The sequence below is a fragment of the Ammospiza nelsoni genome, chromosome 15, assembly GCF_027579445.1.
Source record: "Ammospiza nelsoni isolate bAmmNel1 chromosome 15, bAmmNel1.pri, whole genome shotgun sequence".
In the NCBI taxonomy this organism is placed as follows: Eukaryota; Metazoa; Chordata; class Aves; order Passeriformes; family Passerellidae; genus Ammospiza; species Ammospiza nelsoni.
In genome coordinates this window covers 11,773,926-11,798,403 of record NC_080647.1, presented here as the reverse complement: position 1 = coordinate 11,798,403, position 24,478 = coordinate 11,773,926, and the positions used below count along the sequence as shown (strand labels likewise).

The 24,478-nt window shown below is 41.3% G+C and overlaps 1 protein-coding gene across 2 annotated transcripts in view; it reads left to right on the top strand.

The window, feature by feature from the left end:
* The first annotated feature begins 1,285 nt into the window (after positions 1-1,285).
* CHRDL1 (chordin like 1) overlaps positions 1,286-24,478 on the top strand; it is a 37,903-nt gene continuing 14,710 nt past the window's right edge. Inside the window, exons 1-4 of one of the 2 annotated variants that reach the window (XM_059482739.1) lie at positions 1,286-1,639; positions 4,467-4,612; positions 6,328-6,440; positions 10,316-10,409. In XM_059482739.1, the coding sequence (XP_059338722.1) occupies positions 4,516-4,612; positions 6,328-6,440; positions 10,316-10,409 (304 nt within the window). In that variant the 5' untranslated portion in view covers positions 1,286-1,639; positions 4,467-4,515. The remainder of the gene's footprint in view (positions 1,640-4,466; positions 4,613-6,327; positions 6,441-10,315; positions 10,410-24,478) is intronic. The other variant, XM_059482738.1, reaches the window with a different exon arrangement.

Sequence of the window (24,478 nt, the reverse complement as noted above, 5' to 3'; positions counted from 1 at the left end):
ATGTGCAAGTTACAATCAATACTTCTGATTCAGAGTTACTATTTCTTTCTCTCTTTGCCCATCCCTGTTTCATACAGTGGCTGTCCCTAAACTATCAGTCTGCAGCTGTAGGCATCACATTGGGAACTAAGAGCTTTAAGCAGTGGTTTTTCCCCAGGAACATGGGTTATTGCCTTTGCACAACAAGACAGAGTGGCAGTGACACAGAAGTAGGCATTGAGCAGTGTTTTCAAAATGTTTAGCTCCAGAACTTTCTCTTTTCATTATTTAATATTAGAAGTAATAGAGTTGCATTTGACTGACACACAGCCTTGGCTGCTCTTAAAGTCACACTACAAAAGCCTTAGCAAGTCATCTATTCTTTCCTCATGCTAGTATAAGGTTTTACCATACACTGCACCTTCAGTGTTTTGTCCAGCTAAGGTACAATGGAAGAAACAAAAGTTCTGCTCAATTTTCAGCCTTCTGAAAATATCTACTAAACCTGAGAGGTGTACGACCTCCCAGCAGTGCTTCCCAAACACCCTGGTCCCAAACTAGGGGAAATAGGTTGTAATTTGTTTCTCCACATGATGTCTTTTCATACCTCACCCTTTTTCTCAGATCATTTGTCAAGAGTTCACTGATCTCTTCTTATTAGTTACAGGGGCTACAAGAAGACAGAAAAAGAATGTTTGACCAAGCATATAATGAGTCATGGGTTTAATTTAGTTCCACCAGAATCTCAATGTGACCTTGAAACCTTCTAACACAATAAATCAGACCAGAGGGTATCAGCAGAAGGTGTCTGGCAGATCCCAGTGGATGCTAACTCCGTGGGGTCTGCTTCAGGGGGCACCCTGACTAGGAGAAGCCCATTGAAGAGCCGTCTCGGTGTGGAGCCCGCTCTCCACGAAAGCCACCCGTGGGGCTCTGCTCCCGCAGAGGAAAAGCGGCCACGGTCACCCAACCCGAGCTGGTCGGAAGGCACCGGAGCATGGCCCCACCGCCGGGCGCGGGTCCCGCGGGCGGGAGGGCAGCCCAAAGGGCGGGCGGGCTCCGAGCCCCGCGTCCGGTGTCGCCCCTGTCCGCGGCCCCCCGTGGCGGAGCGGCTCCACCCCGGCCGTGTCAGTCACGCCGCTGTGCCGGGCCGGGCGGCGGGCGCGGAGCGCGGGCGAGGAGGGGGCCGGGGCGGAGGCGGACCGGCTCACCCCGCCTCCCGCCGCCGCTCGCTGCCGCCGGGGCTGCGGGGCAGGAGCCGCCGCCGAGCATCCTCCGGCCGCGGCGCCTCGCTGCGCTCCTCGCCGGGGCGGCGGGCGGTGGCAGGTGCCCCAGCCCGGGACCTTCCGGAGCGCCCACCCCGCAGCTCGGGCGTAGCGGATCCCTCCCTCTCCGCTCCCGTCCATCACTCGGGGGTCGAGGGCTGGCGGCGGCGGCGGCAGGACCCCCTCCGTCCCCTGCTTGCCCCCCCACTACCCAATCGAAGGGGACACCTAAAAGCCGCGGGAGAAGATTATGGCAACGTGAGCGAGCAGCGGAGCCGCCTGGCCGGACCGCCCGTACCCGCGGAGCGGAGCGCGGAGCCGCGCGGTCGCCCCAGCCCGAGCGCTGTTCGCGGCGGTGTCCGAGCGGAGCGGAGCGGCCTCCAGCCCTGCCCCAGGTTTGTGCGCTTTGCTGTCCGAACGAGGCCCTGGGAAGGCGCGGTCCCGCTGCCGGAGCTACTGCCGAGGCCGCGGCACGGACAGCCCAGCGCGGGGACTCGACGCCTCCCGGGCGTTCCGTCCGTCCCGTTCCGCAGGTCCGTCCATGTCCCGCCGCCCCCTCGGGGCAGCGCCGGCACCTGGCCCGGCCCCGGGCAGGGGCAGCCCCGAGCCGAGCTCCCCTCCCGGCCCCGGGCGGGGCGGCGGGCGCTCCCCGGGCCGGCGACCAAGGGGCGGCTGCTCTGTCAGACAGCGAGAGCGGAGCCCGCGGGAGAGCCCCCGCCTGCGGCCACCTCCCGACGGCAGCGGGCGGACGCGCCGCAGGGATAAAGGCTCGGGAGGAGCGGAGGGACAGGGTTCAGGGTTCGCGCTGCGGGTGATGGAGGGAGCGCGGCCGTCGGGGCTGAGCTGTCCCCGCCGCTGCATCGCCGCAGCCCCGGCCAGCTGCCCTCGGCACTGCCATTTTTGGATTTTGCGGAGTTTTTTCTCTAATCGTAAAACGTGGCGAGGCCGGACACCTCCTCTTGTAGTTAACAAGCCGTGCTCTTTGGAGGGAGAGGCGTTAAACAGAGCCCCTTCTGCTTTATTTCACTAAGTAATTAAAGTCATCCACACTAACTAAGATGTGGATGACTTTAATTGTTTCTACAATGCAGAAAATACACCAATAATTAACAGGTTAATACTAACTGAGATTATTTAAATCCAGGATATTTTTAGGACATTGCCCTTTGGGGAAATAAAGGGAGTGTCCTAATAGTGAAAAGTATGTGTTTATATTTGGAGTAACAACAATGCAGAAATTAAAGAGAATTAAGAAAGACATCAAAAGTCTCCATCCCATTTCTGTTATTAACTCCTCCATCTCACATTACTGTGCAGCATTTCTAAAAACAAGCAGTCCAAGTTTTGCAATGTTCTTCCCTTTTCAAGACCTGACATTTAAAATGGGTCGATTTCTGAGCCTTTCTATTCCAACTAACCAACCTAGCTAACAGATAAGGTGCTGTACGAAGGATAATTGTGCACCATTTATAATTATTGTTTGATTAAGCAATCCCTAAGAAAGCTGAAATATTCAAACATTCACATTTCTGCTAGTCCCAGTGATGTGCTACTGTTGTTCTGAATGCATGCATGATGTCCTGGGACTAAATTATGAGGTTTTAATGTTAAACAGGTTTTTAAAAGCATGTTTGGCTTCAAAAATGTCCTGTGTGATTTGAATATTGGAAAGAGAAAAATTACTTAAACTCTTCTTCTGAAGCTGAAACATTATTCTCAACTTGCAAAATAAATGGAAAGTTATGTTTTGTTACTGAATAGGGACTTGCTTTAAAGGGGTTTCTTTAAACATTTTCAGAGGCAATTTGCATTGTTTTGATTGAGCATAACTGAGCACAGAGTAGTGGCACAGGTTTAGTAAGTTAAGGAAGATGTCCATTGTGATTGTGGTTTGAGAATACAGAGAATTTTTGAACAATGAAGGTAATGAAGCCGCTGATAAAATCAGATCACACACCCTTTGTTACAGTATCCTAGGTCTCAACAGTCTTAACAGGAAGATCTTCATTTTGATGGCTTTTTAACTTACTGTTTAATTTCTTTTAAGTTATCCACCACTTTACTTATGCCTATGTAAATTATTATTTTTGCCTTGATTATTTGTAAGTTTGAACATATTTATATACAGTTCTGTTATTTACATGAAATCTGAAGAGGCCATATTAGTTTACAAAACAGACTGCTCATTTTTCCAATAGTGACTCTTTTTGGGCTTTTTAAGCTTCTGTAAAACTAATAGTGAATCCATATCAAGGCTTTTAAAATCGTACCCAAATCTTTCCAATTCTAAGTTATGGACAAGTGCACTCTGGGAAGATAACACTTTTGCAATGAATGTTCATAAGCATTGGAGCAGTAAAATAGTAAAATCTTAAGTTGGCTGTATTTTTAAAAAATCTGCTTTAGTTAATTAGTTAATTATTTCCATAAAATAATTCACTTGTTAAACCCCAGAAAAAGATAAACAGAATGGCGCATGCAGCAAGTACAATACCAGCTCTGCACCACACAGAGAAGAATAAATTAAGCTTTGCTCCACATGCAGGATTTTGACATTAAAGATCCACAGGAATGAAGATGCCAAGTCATTCCCCCACTCTGCTCTCAGCTATCAAGGCAGCAAAAGGGTTAACTCTAGAAAAATTAATTCTACACAGTACCAGAACAATAGTGGTGGGGAGAGGGGCGAAGGGGAGAGCTGAATAGGGCTGGAAGCCTATTAGATGTGGTCAGGAGAACTCCCACTGCTGCAGCAGGGCCAGTGGCTCACCCTGAACAGGGATTTCCACAGGACCTGTACTCCAGGGACAACAAGGTTAACTTTAGGATGAAGCAAACATGTTGCAATTGACACCAAAGGTATCTCTAAAAGTGATGTTCTACAAGAACATAGCCCAAACATATTTCTTGGGAAAGAGAACTTTTGGGAATTTAGATTGCTTCCTTGCCAGATTGCTTTGAAATAAAATAAGGTCATTTTTAGAAGGAATATCCAGTTTTCAGCTTTCATGAATAGGAATGTGGCCCTTTTTCCAAAAATTAAATTACCTGAAGGCAAAGCTGTTTCCATGAAAGGAAGATGCATGATACAGATTTTTTTTTTTTTTTTTTTTTTTTTTTTTTTTTTTTTTTTTGTTCTGGCAGTTTAAGAATTCTGCGTGCTGGATGAAATAATTGAGTATCTTACAAGATTTTACTTTAATTAATATTTTTTCCCAACAGCTCAACATTCTCTTCTTGGAGGCTCTTTCTTTTCCTGTTGACGATAAAGATGGAAAGAAAGTGGATATTGGAGAATTTTCATTTTATCTTTTTTGGTGTGCTCTGTCTCCTTTTCATAGATGGAGGTAAACTAGAACAAGTAAAACGTAAGTAGACTTCAAACAAAGCTGTCACATTCACCTAAATTGGACATTTTCCTTCTATTTTCAGATTTGGTTCAGAAAGGAATGTTCTAAACCTTCCAACAGTCTTCCTCCTTCTAATCCTGTATTTAGTGGAATCAGGCCACAGCCACACTTGGGGTACATCTTCCTGAAGCTGTACAGGTTATAGTGCATCATAAAGAACATAACACATCAGTTGGAGAATCTGTTTTATTTCAAATATCCTGAGTCAAGAGTGTGCTTAATTCTATTTAGTAACCTCTGTAAACATATGACAGATTATCTGGATCTGTCCCATGTGTAAGACTATTGTGCTGAAGTTTTCAGCTAGTGTAAAGCTTGTCCAAGACTGTTCTGTTGTGTTGTAAAAACAACCTCATATGAACTGGATTAGATTCTCAACATCCTTTGAGAAAATTAGGAGTCTCTCTCTTAAAAAACTGTCAAAAACTTGATGAGAAGAATTGAAAAGAATACAAACAAAATAAAGGGAGCATTTCTGTAAAGCCTGTCATCTGTGGGAGATGGTAACATATTTCAGAAATCATGGCAAGCAGGAATAGCTACCCAAATAAACCTAGGAGTTATTGACTGCTTCAGCCTTGTTAGTAGTCTCTGGAATGCTCTCCTTACCCACACAGGTTGGGGTTTGGCCTCCTTCTTACAAAAGACATTATTTGCCTTTAAAAATTTTAGCCTCAGTATTAGCAGGTTCTGCTTCCAAGGAAGGTGAGAGAAAAAAAAAGAGAATGAGTTTCAGAAAGGCCCTCTGCCCCACTGAACTCACTCACAGAAAAACCATGTGCAGGAACCTTGTTCAAAGAAAGAACAGTGAGAAATTGCCAAACTCCAGCTGTCTGCTTTTTCACATCCTGTGTTCCATTTGTTATGCTCCTGTGTGAAGGGAAAACAGATCAGAGCTTCTACTAACAGTCCCTAGCTCTGGCTACTTTCTTCTAGCCCAGTGAATGTGAAGACTGTCCCTGGCTTGGATTAGCACATGGAAGATGGGTTTTTTTTTAAGATATCCTGAAGTATCATCTATACTGTGGGTAATGAATTAAACTGTACTTGGATACCATTAAGATAACAGAAAGGAATTCCCACATGGAAGCACATGAGAAACACCCTTTTATTGTAGAGATCTGAGGTTTCAGTGTGAAACCATAGTGTGACAGGAAGGGACAGGACAATAATGTCTGACCTGTATGTGGATTTCTGCAAGTCTGTAACTGCAAGATCAGAAGTGCTTAGTGAACAAAAGATTTAAAATATTTTGAAAGCTGATGCATAAATTATTCAAGCATCTCTCTGTGGTACAATGTGGGATTTTCCTCAGTTGAACCAATTGCTTTGGTTTTGCAGTGAAGAGATTTTGTTTCCTATAAGCCTGTTTGAGTGATCAGGCACTTAAATTTTCTTAGCTAAACAGGTGAAAGGATAAACTCACCTGTAAAAAAGCCATTTAATCATCATTTCAGGAGTTGCAATTTTGGAAAAAAAAATGGGAGGCCATGCCATTTATTTTGGTTTGGAAGTTAAGAAAAAACAGCATGTGGAATTAAGGGTCTTTCTGTTCTGTAATTCTTCAGGAAAAGAAAAAGTAGTTTACAGAAAACTGCACATCTAAATATACTTCATAAAAATGGAATGGAAATTTTCATTCATAGCTCTTTCAATTCTTTACTGTTTTACAGATTCAGATACATACTGTGTGTTTCAAGATAAGAAATACCATGTAGGAGAAAGATGGCATCCTTATCTAGAACCGTATGGCCTTGTTTACTGCGTTAATTGTCTTTGCTCAGAGGTAGGACTGCTGAACTATTGATCCTACAACTCCTGCTTGCTTCATTGACTAGAATCCTTTCTCATGCAGCTACCATTTGACAAAGCCCAAACCTATTTTCACTAGTGGGTCCTGGTCAGGCTGCAGGAAATAGAGGCAAGTGGTCCTAGTGAAAGGAAAATATTAACAGAGAAGGCCAATACTGGCAAAAAATCCTTGCATAGCAATAGACAAAACAACTCCTTAATTAGCCAGAAGCTTTGTGGATGCTGGGCATTACATCTCAACTGATCAGGCCCCACTACCTAAATATAATCCTTGCAGTTCCACCAATGTGGATGATTATGCTGAACCTGAATTTGGTACTTTGATCTATGTACACCGCCAACATCTTCCAGTCAAAGCATCTGCTGCCCTAAAGTGCTGAAGGAACAGGCTTAGATATCACTGTTAGTAAAAGTCAGTCAAAGAAGAATGAGATGATGAAACATGAGAAAAGGTTGTGGGGAGCAGAGAGAATTGGATAGAACATGAAAGGGCTCCCATCAGTTGATGGCTGATGCAAAAACACAGCAGTCAGAGATCCCCACAGTATGTCAGATACAGCTGGGAGGAGGCACAGAAATGAGGGCAGTTTATGTCCCTTAGAGTACTTTAAAATAAACAGTAAGGGATCTTAATCACTAACACATGAAACACTCCAGATGCTGAGTTCTGTCTGCTATATTTAATGAAGAATAAAGTATTCCTCACTCTTTTCCCTCCCTGCAAGTGTAAAATATTGGGCCCCTGTGCAGCATTTGCTCTGAGGGAATCTGTTACTACAATTCAGTACAGAAATGCACAAACAGTAGTCCCACAAGTTTAGCTGCAGAATGCAGCCGTGAGAGAAAAAACAATGTAGTAGGAAGGAAAGGAAAGTGTTTGTTTAGAGCAAAAAGGAGTTTCCACTCAACTTTTGCTGATGTGTATGCCAAGTTGAAAACTCCCTCAGAGTTTGTGTGGAGTGAAACACTCATTAAATCACTGGAAGAATGTGTCATGGGTGGGGAAAAATTAACTGGAAATCCTTGAGATCTGGATACAAATAAATGCTCAATGGTTTTTAGAGAGATATTGGACAGTTTGGAGGGATGGGAAAGTGCCTGGTCAGCTCCTCTAGACATTGCTGGGACCCAGACACACCCACATACTATAAGCCACCAAAAAACAGAGTCTGTTTTATTTTTTAACTTGGGTGTGGAAGACAAAGTGATAGTCCAGGGCAGCAGATTTAGTAAAGAAGGAAACTGCTTATGGTACCTTCCAGTACATGCAGCTCAGAAGTGGACTGGACTTTACTCCCTTGTTTGCTATGTTTTACCTTTGGTGTGCCATGAGCATGCAAAATGTAACCTGGGATAATTTCAGCACTGAGGATGCTGAGGGATCTCTTTAATGTGGCTCTTGTTGTCTAGAAGGAAGATGATTGCAAATAACAACTGTAGCATCCAACCACTCATTTGAGTTTTGTCCTGGCCAAAATCATGCCCTCAGAGCACTATCTACCATGAAAGCTCCTGAAGCTTCATCAGGTTCATGAAGTTTCCTTCAGGAAACCCTCAACAATTTATAATTTTAGCAAATTAAAGGCATTAGAAAACATATCATGACATAGCACAAGCACAGGCCATAAACCTGACATATGACAGTGTAAAAGATGAAAGTAAAGTGTGCCACAGACAGCAAGTCAGAGAGATCTAAGTGAGAGATATTATTCCCTGGCAGGATCTGTACAGAGTCTGATGCAGCAACTGATCCCCTTACACTGCAGAGAAAACCAAAAAAATCCCCAGGGGTCTTTATGTCCAGTGCATCAAAATGTCTTTGCTGGCCACAGACACCGTGATCCACGTGATGTCTGCACAAAACAAGTCACATCAGCCAGGCAGCAGACAAGATCTCTGCTCTGTCTCTAAACAGTCTGTCTGTCCACCCCCCCAGCACACACACTTCTGATGTTTAAGAAAAAGGCAAGGCAAATTAACTAAACAGAGGCCAAGTTATACAGCCTGGCACTAAAAAAAAAAAAAGCTTTCCTGTTTTTGTGTGTGTATAGTATTGTATTTTTACAAGTTATAATTTACATACTTAAGCCAGAATAAAACTAAACATAATTCAGTGTTCTCACCCTGTTCCCCCCTCCAGTTCATAGTGGAGCCTGTTGACTGTTACTGTCAAGTAAAATAGAGCACTCACAATTTGTCAGATCATTATTTTACTCCCTAAAATACAGGTTTTTAAAGCAGTTTTTTGCTGTGTTCACAGTCATATCTGCAGATCTCAGGCTGAATGACTGCTCTCCACCCTCAGCACTGCTAGCCCAGCTTTGGGAGAGAGATCATCAACACTCTCTGGTACCTGATGCAGAAATGTGACCTTGGCCCTGGCTTAGAGGGACTGACCAGCACTTGGGTCCTGCTCTGGTGCTGGGGCTGTTCTCCCAGCTACCACTGTGAGTGCAGGTGTAAGATCAGTCTCACTAAGCACAGGATCAGGTAAAATGGCTCTGTCCTGAGGCACACAGTGGAGGCTGGCTGGCAGTGTGGAGCAGCAAAGTTGGCCTGCAGAATTTTACCACAGCTGACCATGCACAGCAAGTAAACATTCACCTCAGGAGATTCCACAGGACTTAAAATGAAAAAGAGTGAGGTCACAGAACAGGACAAGCCAGCAACATGGAGACAGGTCAGCAGGCAGTGCCAGCCTCTCTTCCACAGCAGTGCTTCACAGGCTCCCACATCTGCTGGGCAAGCAGTTGTGCAGACCAGGGATAGTCCCTGTTCTGTCAAGATCCTACAGTCTAAAATTTGGTCCTCTTCTACAAAATCAGTATATTTCATTTCAATTCTTATTGGAAACAGATGGTGATAATCATGTTTAGTGTCTCTTTCCAAAGCAGATGCACAACTGTAGTTTGTGGCTAGCAATGATCTAACAGTAGGATTCCAGCCTGTGGTCTGCAGATATTTGTCAATGAATTATTTTGAAAGGGATGAATAGAAAAGCCTATACATGTGCTGTCTAGGGAACTCTGCACATCCACTGAAAACATTTCAGTGCTCCAGAAGGCATATGAAAATAAAGTAGGTTTAGTCCTGACACCATCTGAAACTACAGTCATAACTTAGTATCAATGTTCATGCTGAAAGATCTTTCTTGTTATAAATATGAGCAACTCAGAGGTAAATTAAGAGGATGAATTATAGATGGGAAATGGGAATTTGAAATGGATAGTCTTTTCTGGTTACAGACACTGGAGAATGAAAATTCCCTGTGTTTTAATTATAAATCAAACTTAGATGTGGTCAAATAGAATATTATGTTAATGACATGAATAATGAACCCTATTCCCAAGACTTAACTCATGTTTCTTAGAAAAATGGCTATTTACCATCTGGGGTTTTTTTGTCTACTGGGAAAGCAATAAAAGGAAAACAAAAGACTCTCCACAGTTTTCAGGAACAATTACAGATGCTATTGTCTCTTGTGGTCTTGAACTAACCCTCAGTAGGGGATATCTCAGAGATCTACCATTCATCCATGTCTTAGTTTTGGAAATGCAACTCCTAAGCATAATCTGCTCAAAAGAAAAAGACAAATGGAAAGAAAAAGAGAAATGGAGATCATTGCTATCCATTTTTAGATACTTCCTCCGATTTTCAGGTTTTTAAGGATTACTGACCTCCAGCATAAATTCAAAGGCAGTGGAAGTATCTGGGCATATCTCAGTGTGAGTGAAACCAGAATGTTGTAAAAAGGCTTTAAAAAAAAAGTTTGGATGTAGAATAGAGAACACAGAAATTTGTAAGACAGTGCATTTCATTAAAATACTATGTACTATGTTCCATCTGCAGAATGGAAATGTTTTGTGCAGCAGAATAAGATGCCCAAGTCTACACTGTGCTTCCCCTGTGCATGTACCACAGCTGTGCTGCCCAAGATGCCCAGGTAATTCATATTAGTGATAAATAGTCCTTTCTGAAATAGTTATTTAATATGCTGAGTTACAACAAAATTAAATATTTGTGCTGGAAAACCTCTGTGAAGTAAACATCCTCCTGTATCCATTCAGGTCATGAGAGGCTTGTCCTACACTAAGTTACAGTATTTTCCATGGTGATTTTTATTTAGGAAATCAGAAGTATAGATTTTTGAAGGGATCAGGTAAGCTACCAAGTCCAATCCCTTACAATCCAGGCAGAAAGCAGCAGTCCTTTCAATGACTGTCCATTCCAGACTCCTTATCTCTAAACTCTATCACAATAAAACACCATCACACAATTCCTAGGTTTCTGGTTTTGGTGCTTTTCATAAGAGCAGACCAAAATATATGGTTATTTGCAATGGCTGTCTGTTAACAAGCAAGTCAAAATTGCTTTGGCAAGTGTGCATTTGTATAGTGTCACTGTACAACCAGTCTGGCAACGTTTACCTTTTACATCTCAGGTCCAGGCATAGCTTCATAATTAGTAGAGACTGTTGTAAATCATAGAAGCAGTGCTGTGGAAGTTTATGACTATATAAATCCAATTGGATACTGTATAGTAAATTCTCCAGACTGTACATTTATTATATGCTCATTATTAAGAGCCACTGTATGAAAGAGACTAAGCAGGATCTTTCACAAGCCTGTTCCAGCATTCCCGACATGGCCTAATGGCTGGGAGATTGACTGGGGCTTTTCCCTAAATGCCTGTCTTAGTGGCACCCCACATTTCCAATTATAAAAGAGTATTCATGCAGCATCATAGAAAGGGGTTTTATTTGGCTTTCTCCAGAGTTTAATTGTCTGAGGAAAGCAGCTGTTCCCTGAGCACAGCCTGTCAGCAGGAGGCAGTAAGTGCACAAAGCCAGAGGGATGTGAGGGCACAAGAAGGTTCCTGTTCAGGTGGGATTGATGTGTTCACTGCACTTACTGGATAATAAATGGTATCCACACATCAGTTTTGGGTTGGATTCATCTGCCCTGACAATTGTTTACTCTCTCTATCAGATATGTGTATCAATATTGTGATCTAGGTATCCAGAATCCTTTTTTTAACCAGTGACAAGGAAGAACCATTTTGAGCTTATAATTCATCTGATGCTGTGATGCTGCTTTTGTGTCTTAGGATGAGATTGAGCCCATTCAACTTTAAATACAACTCTTTGGAGTTGGAATGTCCAGTGGAATTTTCTTAAAACATCCATTGGAATTTTCTCTATAATGGTCTACTAGGTAAGAAAGAAAATTTCTAAGGCAAAATGCTTTCTTTGGCAAACTAGAACTTAGTAAAATAGTGAGGTGCTGGGAACACAGATCCCTCTTTTGTTTCCAGATCAAAAGAAGGACTGGTGTGCTGGTGTGCCCAAAATCTCGTCAGTTTTTCCAGCTAATCTAAGCTTCGGTTGGGAAGACAATAATCTAGATACCCTTTACAGCTGTTGGAAACATGAGGGTGATTCATCCTGTCACCCAGAATGAGAAGACTTTTTCCCATGGAGACGCCTGTCACTCTCCACTGATTATTGAGGGAACACAGGAAAACTGGATGCTTACTTTTTGACAGTTTAAGTTAAATCACAAAAGTCCTACTCAATAATTGCCATTTTCAATCAGGAACTTTTTCTATTATTTTTTAGTATCTCTGTATTGTATTTACTATAGAAACATAAATGCTTCCAGATTGATCGGTTTTGCTTGGCAATGAAATGTTTTGGCTTTTTTCTGTTCATCAGCTTGTAAATGTCATGATACCTATGAAGATTTTAAAACATTCCACAATGATCTAGTAAGGAAAAGTAAGGCCCCGTGTAAACTCTCATATCCATTTTATCAAGTTTAGTTCTTCCTATTCATAGTCTTCAGCTGGAATTTTGTACTCCATGTTTAAACTGATAAGTATGGAAAATTATTAGAATGAGCCTTTCTTGAATTGTGATCTATTATCTTCTCTTAGCTGTTCATAAAATCTATTTTTAATCAATCTGCTACAAATGATGGGCCATTACATTGCTAGCTGTGCACTATCTCGTTAAAAATCTGAGTCCCACTAAGGTCTGTTTTTCCCCTGATTTAATCTGTAACAATGTTAGGTAAAAGAGAACCAGGACTCTCCTGTGATTTCAGGGGTTATTTACATTCTGCTTTCTGCAGTGATTATGTGTATAATATTTGGTGCTCTATCTTCAGTGGTAATTGTTCATGCCTGATCTGAATAGGTATCTCAAGCATTCTTGCAGATCTTGTGCCAACTTTCCATTCCTATGTGTCCAGCATACAATGTCTTTTGTGCAACATCCCATGATATGCAGGAAATTCACTTCTCTGGTTTTCCTGGTTATTTTTTAATGAAATGTGTGAGAACTCTGGCCATTGGCCATCCATGTGAGCTTCTCTCATAAATGCTCATTATATTCTGTCACATGTGGTTCCCTTCCATTTCTCAAGCTGCATTACAGAAATGAGTAATGCTAGTCAGAGGGACCTGGGGCTCTTCTCTTGCCTCTCTGCAGGCCTTGTAGAGTGTAACTGCAGAAATCACTGTCTCCTTATTTAATGAAGCAGAGGTAATGCCAGGAGGCAGCATCTTGCATTGGACATTGAACTTCTTAGCTACCTAAGTGAAGGAGCTGTTGAAAGGATTCCTTTGAGAAAAGTTGGCACTGCTCTCTCCCTGGAATGAATGTCTTCTGCATCCATAGTGACACTGGTCTCACTGACACAAAGAGATGCAGTGTTTGTATCCTGTCTCCTTGGCACCAGACATCATGAGTCTTAAGTAGTTTTCAGACATATGTTATGAAGGATCTTCTGCTTCCATCAGTGGTTCACCAGCTTTTACCACAGATTCCCTGCTAACCTTTCTTTTTTAAAATGTATTCTTTCTAGCATTGGCAAAATCCACGCCTTGTTTCCTATACAGATCTAGGTATTCCTTCCTTTTGCAGCTCTGAAAAGTATTTTACCATCTGAACTATATTCTTCTTATCATCACACATATGTAACCAAAAACCTAGGGTCACAGGAATTGAGGCTCTTTTTACACAATAGTGAGACTCAAAGGACATCACATGCTTCTGAGCTTGATCTCCTTCCTTCCACCTCAAGATGCTCCAGACATCAGAGGAGAGGGGATTTGTAGTCAGGGAGAGAATTCACCATCATTCTCAGATCTGGATCAGCTCATGACCTAGAGTGGACTTCAGAGCTTCTGCCTCCTGCCATGAAAATAAACTTCATGTCCAAGTTCTTTGGGCATTTAGCTGTGGCTGTCTTTTATGGCACTTCTATGGACAGTGCCTTCAAAGCTGGAACATTTATTGTGGATTGTATAATTTCTACATTCAACAATTATAAATCAAAGTATTTAGAGTCTAGCTGAAGATCAAATATGTAAACCTAAGAAAAGCTTACACCAGAAGCAAAAATTCACAATTGCAGGATTCAGAAAAGGTTTCTACATTCCACTTGCTGGTTTGATTTCTCAGCAGATAAGGCTGCTGATGTATGAATCAGCCCATCTGGCTCCAGTGTTTTCTAAGCTTGCTGCCCTGACTAAACACACTGCCTTCCAAGAACATTCATATTGCTAGCATGTTTAAGTTTAAGCTCCTTTGGTACTATGGTTTTTCTTTATGAAATTCAAACCACTTTTCTGATGTACTTTTGTTCCTCTTTAGATACAGAAATGCAGGGTGTCACCTATATCCATAGCAGGTCTAAAGATGTACCAGATGAGGTATCTCACAACAGTGGGCTGAGAACATCACCTAAAAATGAGTGAGGCTCTGTCTGCATGGTAGACAGCAGCATGACCCAGTAATACCTGAATCTTTGAACTGGCTATTTTAGATCCTGGGACAGTGCAGAACTCACTGCAAAACTTGCTGAAGAAGCAGGAAAAATGTGCCTGCCATGAGCTCAGTGCTACCTTCAGCAGTGCCTGAGCTGGTCCAGGTGACAGCCTACACTCTGCAGTATAGACAGACTCAGCATTGCAAGGTGCAGGGCATGTTGACCTGACAGACATTTTGTAAGTCAATACAGAACATGTGTGTAGTGCAGCACATCTTGCACTGAATTAAACCAAAATCTTCAACCCTTTCTGTTGGAATGCTCTGGTGGAGTGATTTTTCCATTGTGGAATGCACACACATTAAACCATTTGGTGAAGAAGCTTTGGGTTCTCCCCACCTCACACACCAGAGCTCTCAGGCTCTCAGTTCTAACCTTCTTACCCTTCCATTCATGAACATTTTTGGGATGGAGGAAGGGATACTGTGCCCAGCTCTTCCATCCTCTATGCAACTCTGCTTGCTACCACCTACCCTTCTCATAGCAGCGAGTCCTAACACTGGGTAGTTGTCAGACAGTTAAAATTAACTTTTATTTGGAAGTAAATTTGTTTTAGAAATATAATGCTATAGGCATTCCAGGGAGATGTCTTTTTCTTATTGATATGTGCTTAGATAATTTTATTTGGTTTGTGATTTGCTTTTGTCACTACCTTCCTCAAGGAATGTTTGCCGTCACAGCCAGATTGAGGTTATTGCTCATTTCCATTCTGCTTTTTTGACCATAATTTTTTAAAAAAAATCTATCTTTATATCAGCATCCAAAACGTATGTGAAAAAATACGTATCTTCCCACATGGATGACAGAACTTCAATTCTTTGGACTGACATGATAGGATAGGATAAGCTGCTCAGAATTTTTCCAAGATAACTTCCAAGACCTTCAAAGAGACTTCAGAGAGGATTCAGAATGCACCAAAGCTTCATTTAATTTGTTTCCTCAGTGGTAGACAGATTGGTGTATTCATATAATATTTTAACTTGAGAGCAGGAATTAAACTAGAGCAACCTAGAAAGTGTTTTATGAGCCCTTCAGAGTTTCTGGGCAATTGATAGGCAATTTTTAATGCAACTATAAAAGAAAACACAGGAAATTAATCTGCAGAAAATATATTAAAATGATGTGAAGAGCTTGACTATAGCCCCAGAAAGCTAAAACGCAAGCAACAGCCTTTTGAATGTTTAAACTGAAACTACATTTTTGCCTTGAATCTGGATGGAAGTTCATAGTGTCTAGATAAGGCGCTACTAGCTCCTTCAAGCAACGAATTTCATACACTTTCTACAGTCTGACCATATTAAAGACTAGCTGTGGTGATTAACTCCAAATTACCCTGGAGTTTTTAGAGCTTAACCTGGTCCTTAAAGTTATTTTAATGTAAAGCACTTTGTGGCTTAATATCGTTGACACCTGCACCTCCAAGAGGCACATATGGATTTTATTTAGAGCTGGTGTTTGCAGTTTTTGGATAGTGAACAACTTTTCCATCCACATTTATTGTCTGCCTCCACCAGTACTTAAAAGACAACATCATTGCACAGCTTTGACTGTTTTTTAAAGGAACCTGAACTCATCACTTTAATTTGTAATATTACAAATTTACAAAACAGATTTGTAATAATTTGGATTGTGATGAATGACTGAGAGAAAAGGCTAAATGCACATGGACTGAGGCTTGATCCACTTTCCAGTGTAGTCAATAGACAGATTTCTATTAACTTTGTGTTTGGACTCGGTCTTCTCTGAGAATAGATGCAGTTACTGATGATGATATGGTCCTTCTCTCTAGAAATCCTAAGGAATATGGTAGAAATATGAGGCAGAAGATGAAAGGGGAAACTGCCTTTTTGCTGTGCCACACAGAGTAGGTGTTTGGGCCAGGTTCCAAATCTATTTAGTTCAATGGACTTCAGATCAGACCTTGAGGTGACACATTCGTTTAGAGTGGAAACAAAAGCAGAGGGAAGAAATTAGGCAAAAGAATTTTTAGTAGGAAAGAAATCCATTTGGTCTCATAGGCTGTGCTACAATTCCCCAAGCACCTCCAGCCACAAAGATTGCTTAAAATAATCCTAGCTGACCCCTAGAAGCTAACCCTGCACTGAAACAGTGTAACAGGTTTTCTCTGCCTGAGGTTCCTGTATTTTCATGAGATGATCAATCAGGACTTAGTTCTGGTGATGAAGTAGCTCTAGAATATTTGTGTTTTACCCTACTTGATGTGACAGTGGTAAAAACTTCTTTACCACTGTAAAAAAGTCTCCTTTCAGCAGTTGGTGGTTTTGACCTTGAAACAGTCAATTTGCAGTAGCAGTTTATTCCCCCATGTGCTGCTGCTCTCTGGGCTCAGTTTAGACATCCAGCCCTGAAGCTGCACTAGAGGCAAGCTGGAGTACAGAACTGAGTTAAAGGTGCTGACAGGTTTCCTGCCTTTCCAAGGCAAAGGGATGCAAGAAGTTTTTACAGATACTGAGGAAAGTTTGGTAGAGAGGAAAACTTCTGGAAAAAATGGAGCATATTTTACCCCAGGTCACCATGAAACTTGTGTTCCACAATGTCCCTCACTGCCTGTAAGACAGAGATTCCCTATCTACTCTATGTTCTTTAGCACTTCTGCATTTGGCCCCTCTCACCAAGTAGCCCCAACACAGCACCTCATACCCAAGTGGCCAAAATATGGTCATGGAACATTTCCTGCACTGAAGGTCATTTTGGGGATGTGAACCACAGTGGCAGAATGAGGAAATCCATGCTCCCAGTTATCTGCTTCTTTGCACTGGCCTTTCTGGTACAAATGGGTACAGCAGACAAACATTAATTGGATCTCTGAGTACAAAGCAAACCTACTGTTCTTACTGTACCTTACTTTCACTGGAACTGCAGGAAAATAGGCAAGTGCTCTGTGTTATATAAAGTAATACTATTTCTGCATGAAATGCACTGCATAAACACAGAAGAATATAATTTATGTGATCTTTTTTCCATATACACATAAGGATCTTTTTTTAAAGAATATTTTAAAAATACAGTTTGGTTTGCACACATAGCATCAAGGTTAGTTCAATCAACAGAGTTTTTCCAGATTTATTCAACATAACTATGATGAAAATCTCACTGTCATTCTCCTAGCAAGCTGCATAATCTCTGCAGGATGCTTCCCTCACCTCTTTTAAGTCTTAGGCTGCTCTGTTTTGAATTTTTAAGGATCAGATTATAAACACATATTTACTCCTCCATTCCAAATATGTCTCATACTGAATAGCTGTTCCTTATATACAATAACCATATTCTGTTGTCTTGTGTGGAGGAGAGGGAACGGCCTAACATAGAGGATTTTTGCCTGGAGGCAGGCTTCTTTATCTTTTACTTGGAATGTTACTAACACTTAGACAGGGAAGAGCTTTGGCTGAAGAAGTCAAAGGACTCATTACCACTTTTTCAGAGTTCTGATTCCTTAGGTGGAAGAAGGCTAATTCAGACATTGTTAATCTCAGCAGCTCAACAACTGTTCGCATCTTTACATACTTATTTAGCTGTCAGAGTTCCAGCAACCAGAAGAGGCGCACAGCATTTTAAAAGCTGGGGAGAGGAGTTTAGCCCTGATCCTCTCACAAAGTGAATTTTGAAGTCCTTCCATTTACTCTGTGTTTTCCTCTTGTACGTCAGGGTGGCAGAGGATCCAAGCATGTTTCAACTGTCTGTGCAGTCAAAAGTAACTAGAAAAGTAAATTCATAGAATCATAGAATGGTTTGGGTTAGAAGGAACCTTAAAGGTCTTCCAACCCCTGCCATGGGCAGGAACACCTTCCACTAGACCAGGCTGCACAAAGATCTGTCCAGCCTGACCTTGAACAGTCCCAGGGATGGGGCAGCCACAGCTTCTCTGGGCAACCTGTGCCAGGGCTTTATCATCCCCACAGGAATTAATTTCTTCCTAATATCTAATCTAAACCAACTCTCCTTCAGTTTGAATCCATTTGCCATTCAAATTCTGCACATGAATAAGTTAACTCATTACTGTTATTCCAGACTACTTCAGTATTTTGGGCCTCCTAGAATTAACCTTTTGCAGTGGAACATGAAGCCTATTTTGTGAGCCTTTAATGCTGCTATGAAAACCACTAAGAGACTTAGTACACAAAAATCATCCCTATATCTTTCTATGTGTACATTACCCTATAGAATAGTTTTTTTTCTAGGGAAGAGACCTGGACTCCATGAAAGAGGAAAATTAACTATAATTTTTTAACAAAGAGACCTAGGGGTATGTGCAACTCCTACCTGAGCCAAGAGTTTTCCAAAAGCACATGTCAGGTAATGAAAGTACTGCCCACTTGTGTTTGGCAGTGTGTGTGCCTGAGCTGATTCAGGTTTCACAGAATTTTCAATATGCAAAATAGGAAGAAGTACTTTGATACTCAAGTCTGTTCCTCTCTGGCTTTAGAAATGCTTGTGGTCTGCACATTTCCAAGAATTGTGTTTTATTTTGTAATTGTTCTTTATGTGTGGCTTCTGAATGGGTAACCTATAATTCTTAGGCAAATTTTAAGTTACAAGGAAAGTAATGCAGCCTTGCATGATGCTGTTACAACTTGAGGGGTACAGAAAGCAGCATGTGAGATCACTGGTCAGCTGGTGTCCAAGGACAGTTTCCTGCACCAGGATACAGCCCAGAGAGCTCTAGAGTCCCTGTTGAAACTAAACTGACACTTGCAATTGTGTACATTAAGTAGCAGAACTCCCTGGGAATACTAGGAAATGTGCAGAAGCGATGTCAGTGCAAACAGTTGTCCCAGAGTTACAGCAGAATCCAATTGCTTCTCTACTGAATATGGTTCCAAAACAATCCTCAGTCTCTTGGTCTGTACATGCTTATGCTCTGTGTTGATTCAGAAAACATGTTTCATAAAATCCTCTCTGTATTCAAATTCATAATCTATCATCTGTCTGCTTTAAAAAAACCCAACAGACTATCTGCAAAACAGTTCCCAGTATGGTAAGTTTCTTAAGGCATTAGACCTTGTGATTAATTTCATATTGTTTAGCACTAGATTGTTTTTATAAGGGTGGTTAATAAAATAGACAAACTGTAAAACCCAAGCCAGCCAGGCTGGGCACTCAGCCTTTCTGCTGGACACTAAAAGCATATCTTTTTCATTAAATTACACTAGGTGATTCTGAATGTTGCAGTTTAAAAATAGTTTCTAAGTCAGCAAGCCAAGAGTCTGTAGGATTTTTAAAAAATGTTCTTTGCCAGATGTTCTGATACTAAAATAAGCAATAGTGAGAGTGTTAAGTACTAACACAAATGGACAGAATATAGGAGAAAGCACCTAATAGAATGCAATAAAACCCCACAGACCCTTGCTGAGATGCTGAGCAGGGTCCCAGCAGACCCTGCTGAGGGTTAGGACTGGCATGAGCTTTGCTTGTGCCTTCATTGGCCAATGAGTGCAGTCTCCATTTCAGGAGGACACTCACTTCAACCTGCAGGTCAGTACAGCCAAGCACAGTGACTGTCACAAAGCCAAGATGTCTCCTTGTCCCCAATGGCAAGGAGTGCCCAAAAGCAGCTGATTTTTTTGTCTTTCAGATGTCACATCATAAACACTTTACTGATTACCATGCCATGACTGTACTGATTCTAAGGTGGTTTTCCCAGTTTGTTAGGGAGTGTCCTAAATTGTTCATTAGTAATTTTACCTGTAACTCTTGTCTTTATCCAGAAGGATCCAAGTTCAGCACTTAATTGATTGTAGTAAGGCCTGGATCCTAAAGCCATTCCTCAAATAAGTCATCTCCCATTTCCCAAAAGGTTAGATTGCTCATAACTGGTTACTGCTTTTTACTTTGCACATAAATACTTTTGCAGAAATTACCAATGTTTTAAACATCAGGAACTGCCCATGGAATTTGCCTAAGCTATTCAAGGGATTAGTAGCAAATAACTGATGCTCTTCTGCTTTATGTCCAAGTAAGGGTAAAGCATCTCAGGACCAAGTTTTTATAACAATCCAGGAAGGAGTAGAATTGTAAACATAAAAAGCTGAAAGATGGTGTTTCCAAAACTGACTGTGAGCCATGTGATACACAATCTGTTTTTCCCAGAAGACTGGAAAGTCGGGTATGTGTACATTTTTGACTCTTCCCTCAAACCTTAGCCCTTTGACACCTCAAGTATGGGCAGAGCATCAGGAACCCAGACAGGCTTCCATGAAAAAATATGTGATTGGAGCAGATTCCATTGAACCAGAAAATTTCCATAAAATTTCTGTGGTTTATGAAATTCATATCTAACACTGTTTTGTCAGACTATCAGGAAAGCACTGGTGCTGCAGTTCACACTGAGGTAGCATCCCTTCATGGCAAAATTTTTGCCATAGTGTTTCTTAGCATGCTCTGTCAAATAACCACAGTTCATGAAATCTGTGAACTATACCTGTATGCACTTCTAGTTCATAGTTGACTTTCACATCAAGTTTTACATCAGGTCTGAGTTGATACAAATCCTGTTTGTGTTGATCAACAGTCAGCATTCAAGCACATATGTTGGCTGAATCCTGAAGGAAACCTTTCTATTGCCTTCATCAAGCCTGGAATTTACCCTGTGTGTATGGGGCATCAGTGAAAAACAGGCCAGGCAGACAAGCTGGACAGAACCCCATGTTTGGAAAAGAGGAATGTTTGGATATAAGGATTCAGGCATAGCCACGGTATTCTCCAGTTGCTTTTTAAAAAAGAATTGTTTTGAATATAATCAATTTTTGATACAGTTGTATTCTGTTGTCTGTTTGTAAAATCTGAAGGATTTCTTCAGCCAGATTTAACCTCTAAAGTTACTTACAGCATAAATTGAAATCTGTATCAGGTCATGTGAAGCCTGGGTTGTACATCTTGGCTCCTGCCATTACCTCATGCTAATGATGGTGATAAATCACTGCTGTCCATATTGCAGACTCATGGTCTTATCTTGATCACACTAAAATTGTAGGGAAATATAAGCATGGCCTCTCAACTTCTATACAGAACTCTGAGCCCTTACAGAATAAATGCCAACCACAGAAACAGAGATATTTCCTTTACAATGATGCTATAACATCTTTACCCTATACATTGTGTGTTGCTTCCACTGACATGCTAAGAACGCCAGGAAAAACCCTTAGATGGAACCCAGTTAATTAAAAGGATTCACACAGATGGTTTGCCTGGTACTTTACAGAGGCAGCTAATTAAAGCAATGTTAGTCAGCACCATTAAAATGCCAGATAAAGCTTTGGGAACAGTCCTGATTAGCAAGCAAGGTTTACAAATAGAGCTTTGAGTAATGCAGCATATTTGCAGTTAATTAATCTGATTCTAACCTGTCTTTTCTAAGGCACAGAATAAGGTATGCTGATATCAGTATTAATGACCAAATTTTTCAAAGCTCAAACCTGGCACTTATTAAAACAATCCACAATGACTCTAATTTCACATTCTACAGGAGAATATGATATCATGGGGGAGTCTGAACTCCTCTAATTAGCCGTGATTTAAAAAGCATTAGAAAAGAAACCAAGTCTGAGTTAAGAAAATCAGTCACACACCAGCAAAGTTAGACAGAGAGAGAAACTGCACCAGACAGAAATTATATTTGGACACAAAAAAATAAACAAATCTTCCTTGCAGCTCCAGGCAAATGCTGTGTTTGGAGAGGATCAGTTGTGCTCTTCAATATGCCATCTCCAGTATATGACTGTATATATATTTTTTGCAATAACAAGTAATGTGGTCTTGATCTGAAGACTTTTTAAGACCTCACTCTGTGCAATAATGAAATATGTCCAGTCACTTATTGTGCTAAAAGATGACCACATGGACAGGCCTGTGCATAGGACTTAAATCACAGTCTTATGTCCTGAATGGAAACTGACTTCTCTCACAATTATTTAATCAAATATGACTTCAATTCCCTGAAAGGAGGTTGTAGTGAGGTGGGTGTCAGTCTCATCTCCCAGGTAACAAGTGACAGGATGAGATGAAATAGCCTCAAGTTGCATCAGGGCAAGTTTACATTAGGTATGTTTAGAATGTTTTGACAGACAGGGTTGTCAAGCACTGGAACAGACTGCCTAGGGAAGTGGTGGCATCCTCATCCTTGGAAGTGTTCAAAAAACATGTGGCTATGGCATTTGAGGACATGGTTTGGTGATAATGGTGGTGGTACTAAGTTGAAAGTTGGACTTGATAATCTTAATGGTCCTTTCCAACCTTAATGATCCTGTGATTCTCTGGTTTAAAATAGCCATAGAAATTCATCCCAAATTCCAGACAGGTAGATGTAGATGTGTTTTGGGCTGCATGTAATGATTTAGCTGTCACAGGCCTACCTCTGTGATCAATTAAAAGAAATACAGATGAAAACAACTACCTAGTGCAGCTCTCTCTGCCACCATTTTCCAAGCAATAAAACTTTCACCATCCTCCTTCCTTATATAGAAGCCACAGTTAAAGGACATTTGATGATTTCCTGCAGAACTGAGTGATGTGGCATATACCAAGATAAATCTGCAGTAAAATTTACTCCCTTCATCCAACACTCTGAAAAGTCATGGTGAGTCATTCAGGTGTTGGTCTTAGCAAATGTCAGCCCACAAGCAGAACACACACTGCTTTTGGACAGGCATCCCACATGGGCACAGCAATGTCCTGCAGAGGCTCTGTGATCAGGGCCTTGTCTCCAGTCAAGGACCATCTGTGTTATCCTTTCATTTCTCCTCCCATTTTAATTTCTTTCCAGTCTTCTGCTCTTCCAGTTGCTCAAGGGGCAAGGGGATAACTAAAGGTTTGTCAGTCTTTCCTCCTGCTTTCCATGAGATGACTCTCAGAAAACCCAAGAAAGAGATTTAAGTTTTGGGAGGCATCCCAGTCCTAAAAAGTGCCTTTTAATCCATATTTTCCAATATTTGGGCATAAATAGTAGCTGAATTTGTCAATTGATTTTTTTCCTGATGACTTTTGAAGGATTTCTTAATTAGAGCATACATCTTGCCATTCCAGACTGTGCATTACTAGCAAACCATTAAGTGCCAAAAGCAATGCATTTCTGTGCCAAACACAGATGTTGTCAGGACTTTGTACTCTTTGTAAGATTTTGGAAAGGTGTCATTTGACACTCTTGATTGCTTTGAAATAATGATGAATCCAGTGTTTCAGCTGTGGAAGTGCAAATACCAAATGTGTCAGGCAGTGAAATGTCAGGCAAGGAACCCTGACTAGCTGACTTCTGCCAGTCTCCTACAGAATGGACTTTGCTGACCCCATACACTCTCAAATACTGTAGTACATGTATGTTCCACAGACAGATTTCACATTACCCACTTAAAGTGTAAATATTTGATGGACCAATGTTATTAATATATGCTTTTATGGAAAACTAAATGTGTTTAATGGCAGTGCATACCAGCAGAAAACTGCCTTTTCACTTGAGCTCACAGCAGAAAAATGTACGTTCTGTGGTGTCATGGTTTCACAGAAAAATATCTCCAGGTTTATCTGATAGGTAATGAAAGGGACTGTAGGAAAACCTGAATATTCAGGTTTCTTTTACATGAAAGCCCAAACCCACTGATTGAAATTTCAGCTGCATTCCTAGAAATCTGCTGTGATTTGGGCTCCAGAGAACAAACACTCCACTGTTACTTCCACAGAGCCCTTGTTTGAAATGTCTTTTCCCATGCTGAGATGCTAAATTCATGTGAATATAAATATGTAGTGCCAGGTTCACTGCCCAAGCAGTATCAAGTAACTTACATTTCATGGTTAAAGTGTACTCCCTTTGCACAGTTTATCAACTGCTAAGAGCTAAACAATCTAGGGGATGTTTTAGCATAAGGTATGGATAGCTTTATGTCTTAGAAAAACATTTAACCCATGTGGTGCAGAACTCAATATGATCCTGAGTTGAAGCAGGAGGTTTCAGAGTTGAATTGATGCTGCCATATTGTGCACTTTGTCATACGCATCGAATTCTGCAAAGTTCCCTCATCTGTACATCTGACATTAAAATGAGAGTGCATTAGTGCATGTCAGAGAAAAATCAACTTTTGGTTAACTTTTGGCATCTGCTTTGACAAGTTTTGCCCGTTTTGAAAACAGCAGCAGCAATGAATTGTGAAAGCCACTAGGAATAAATAGTACA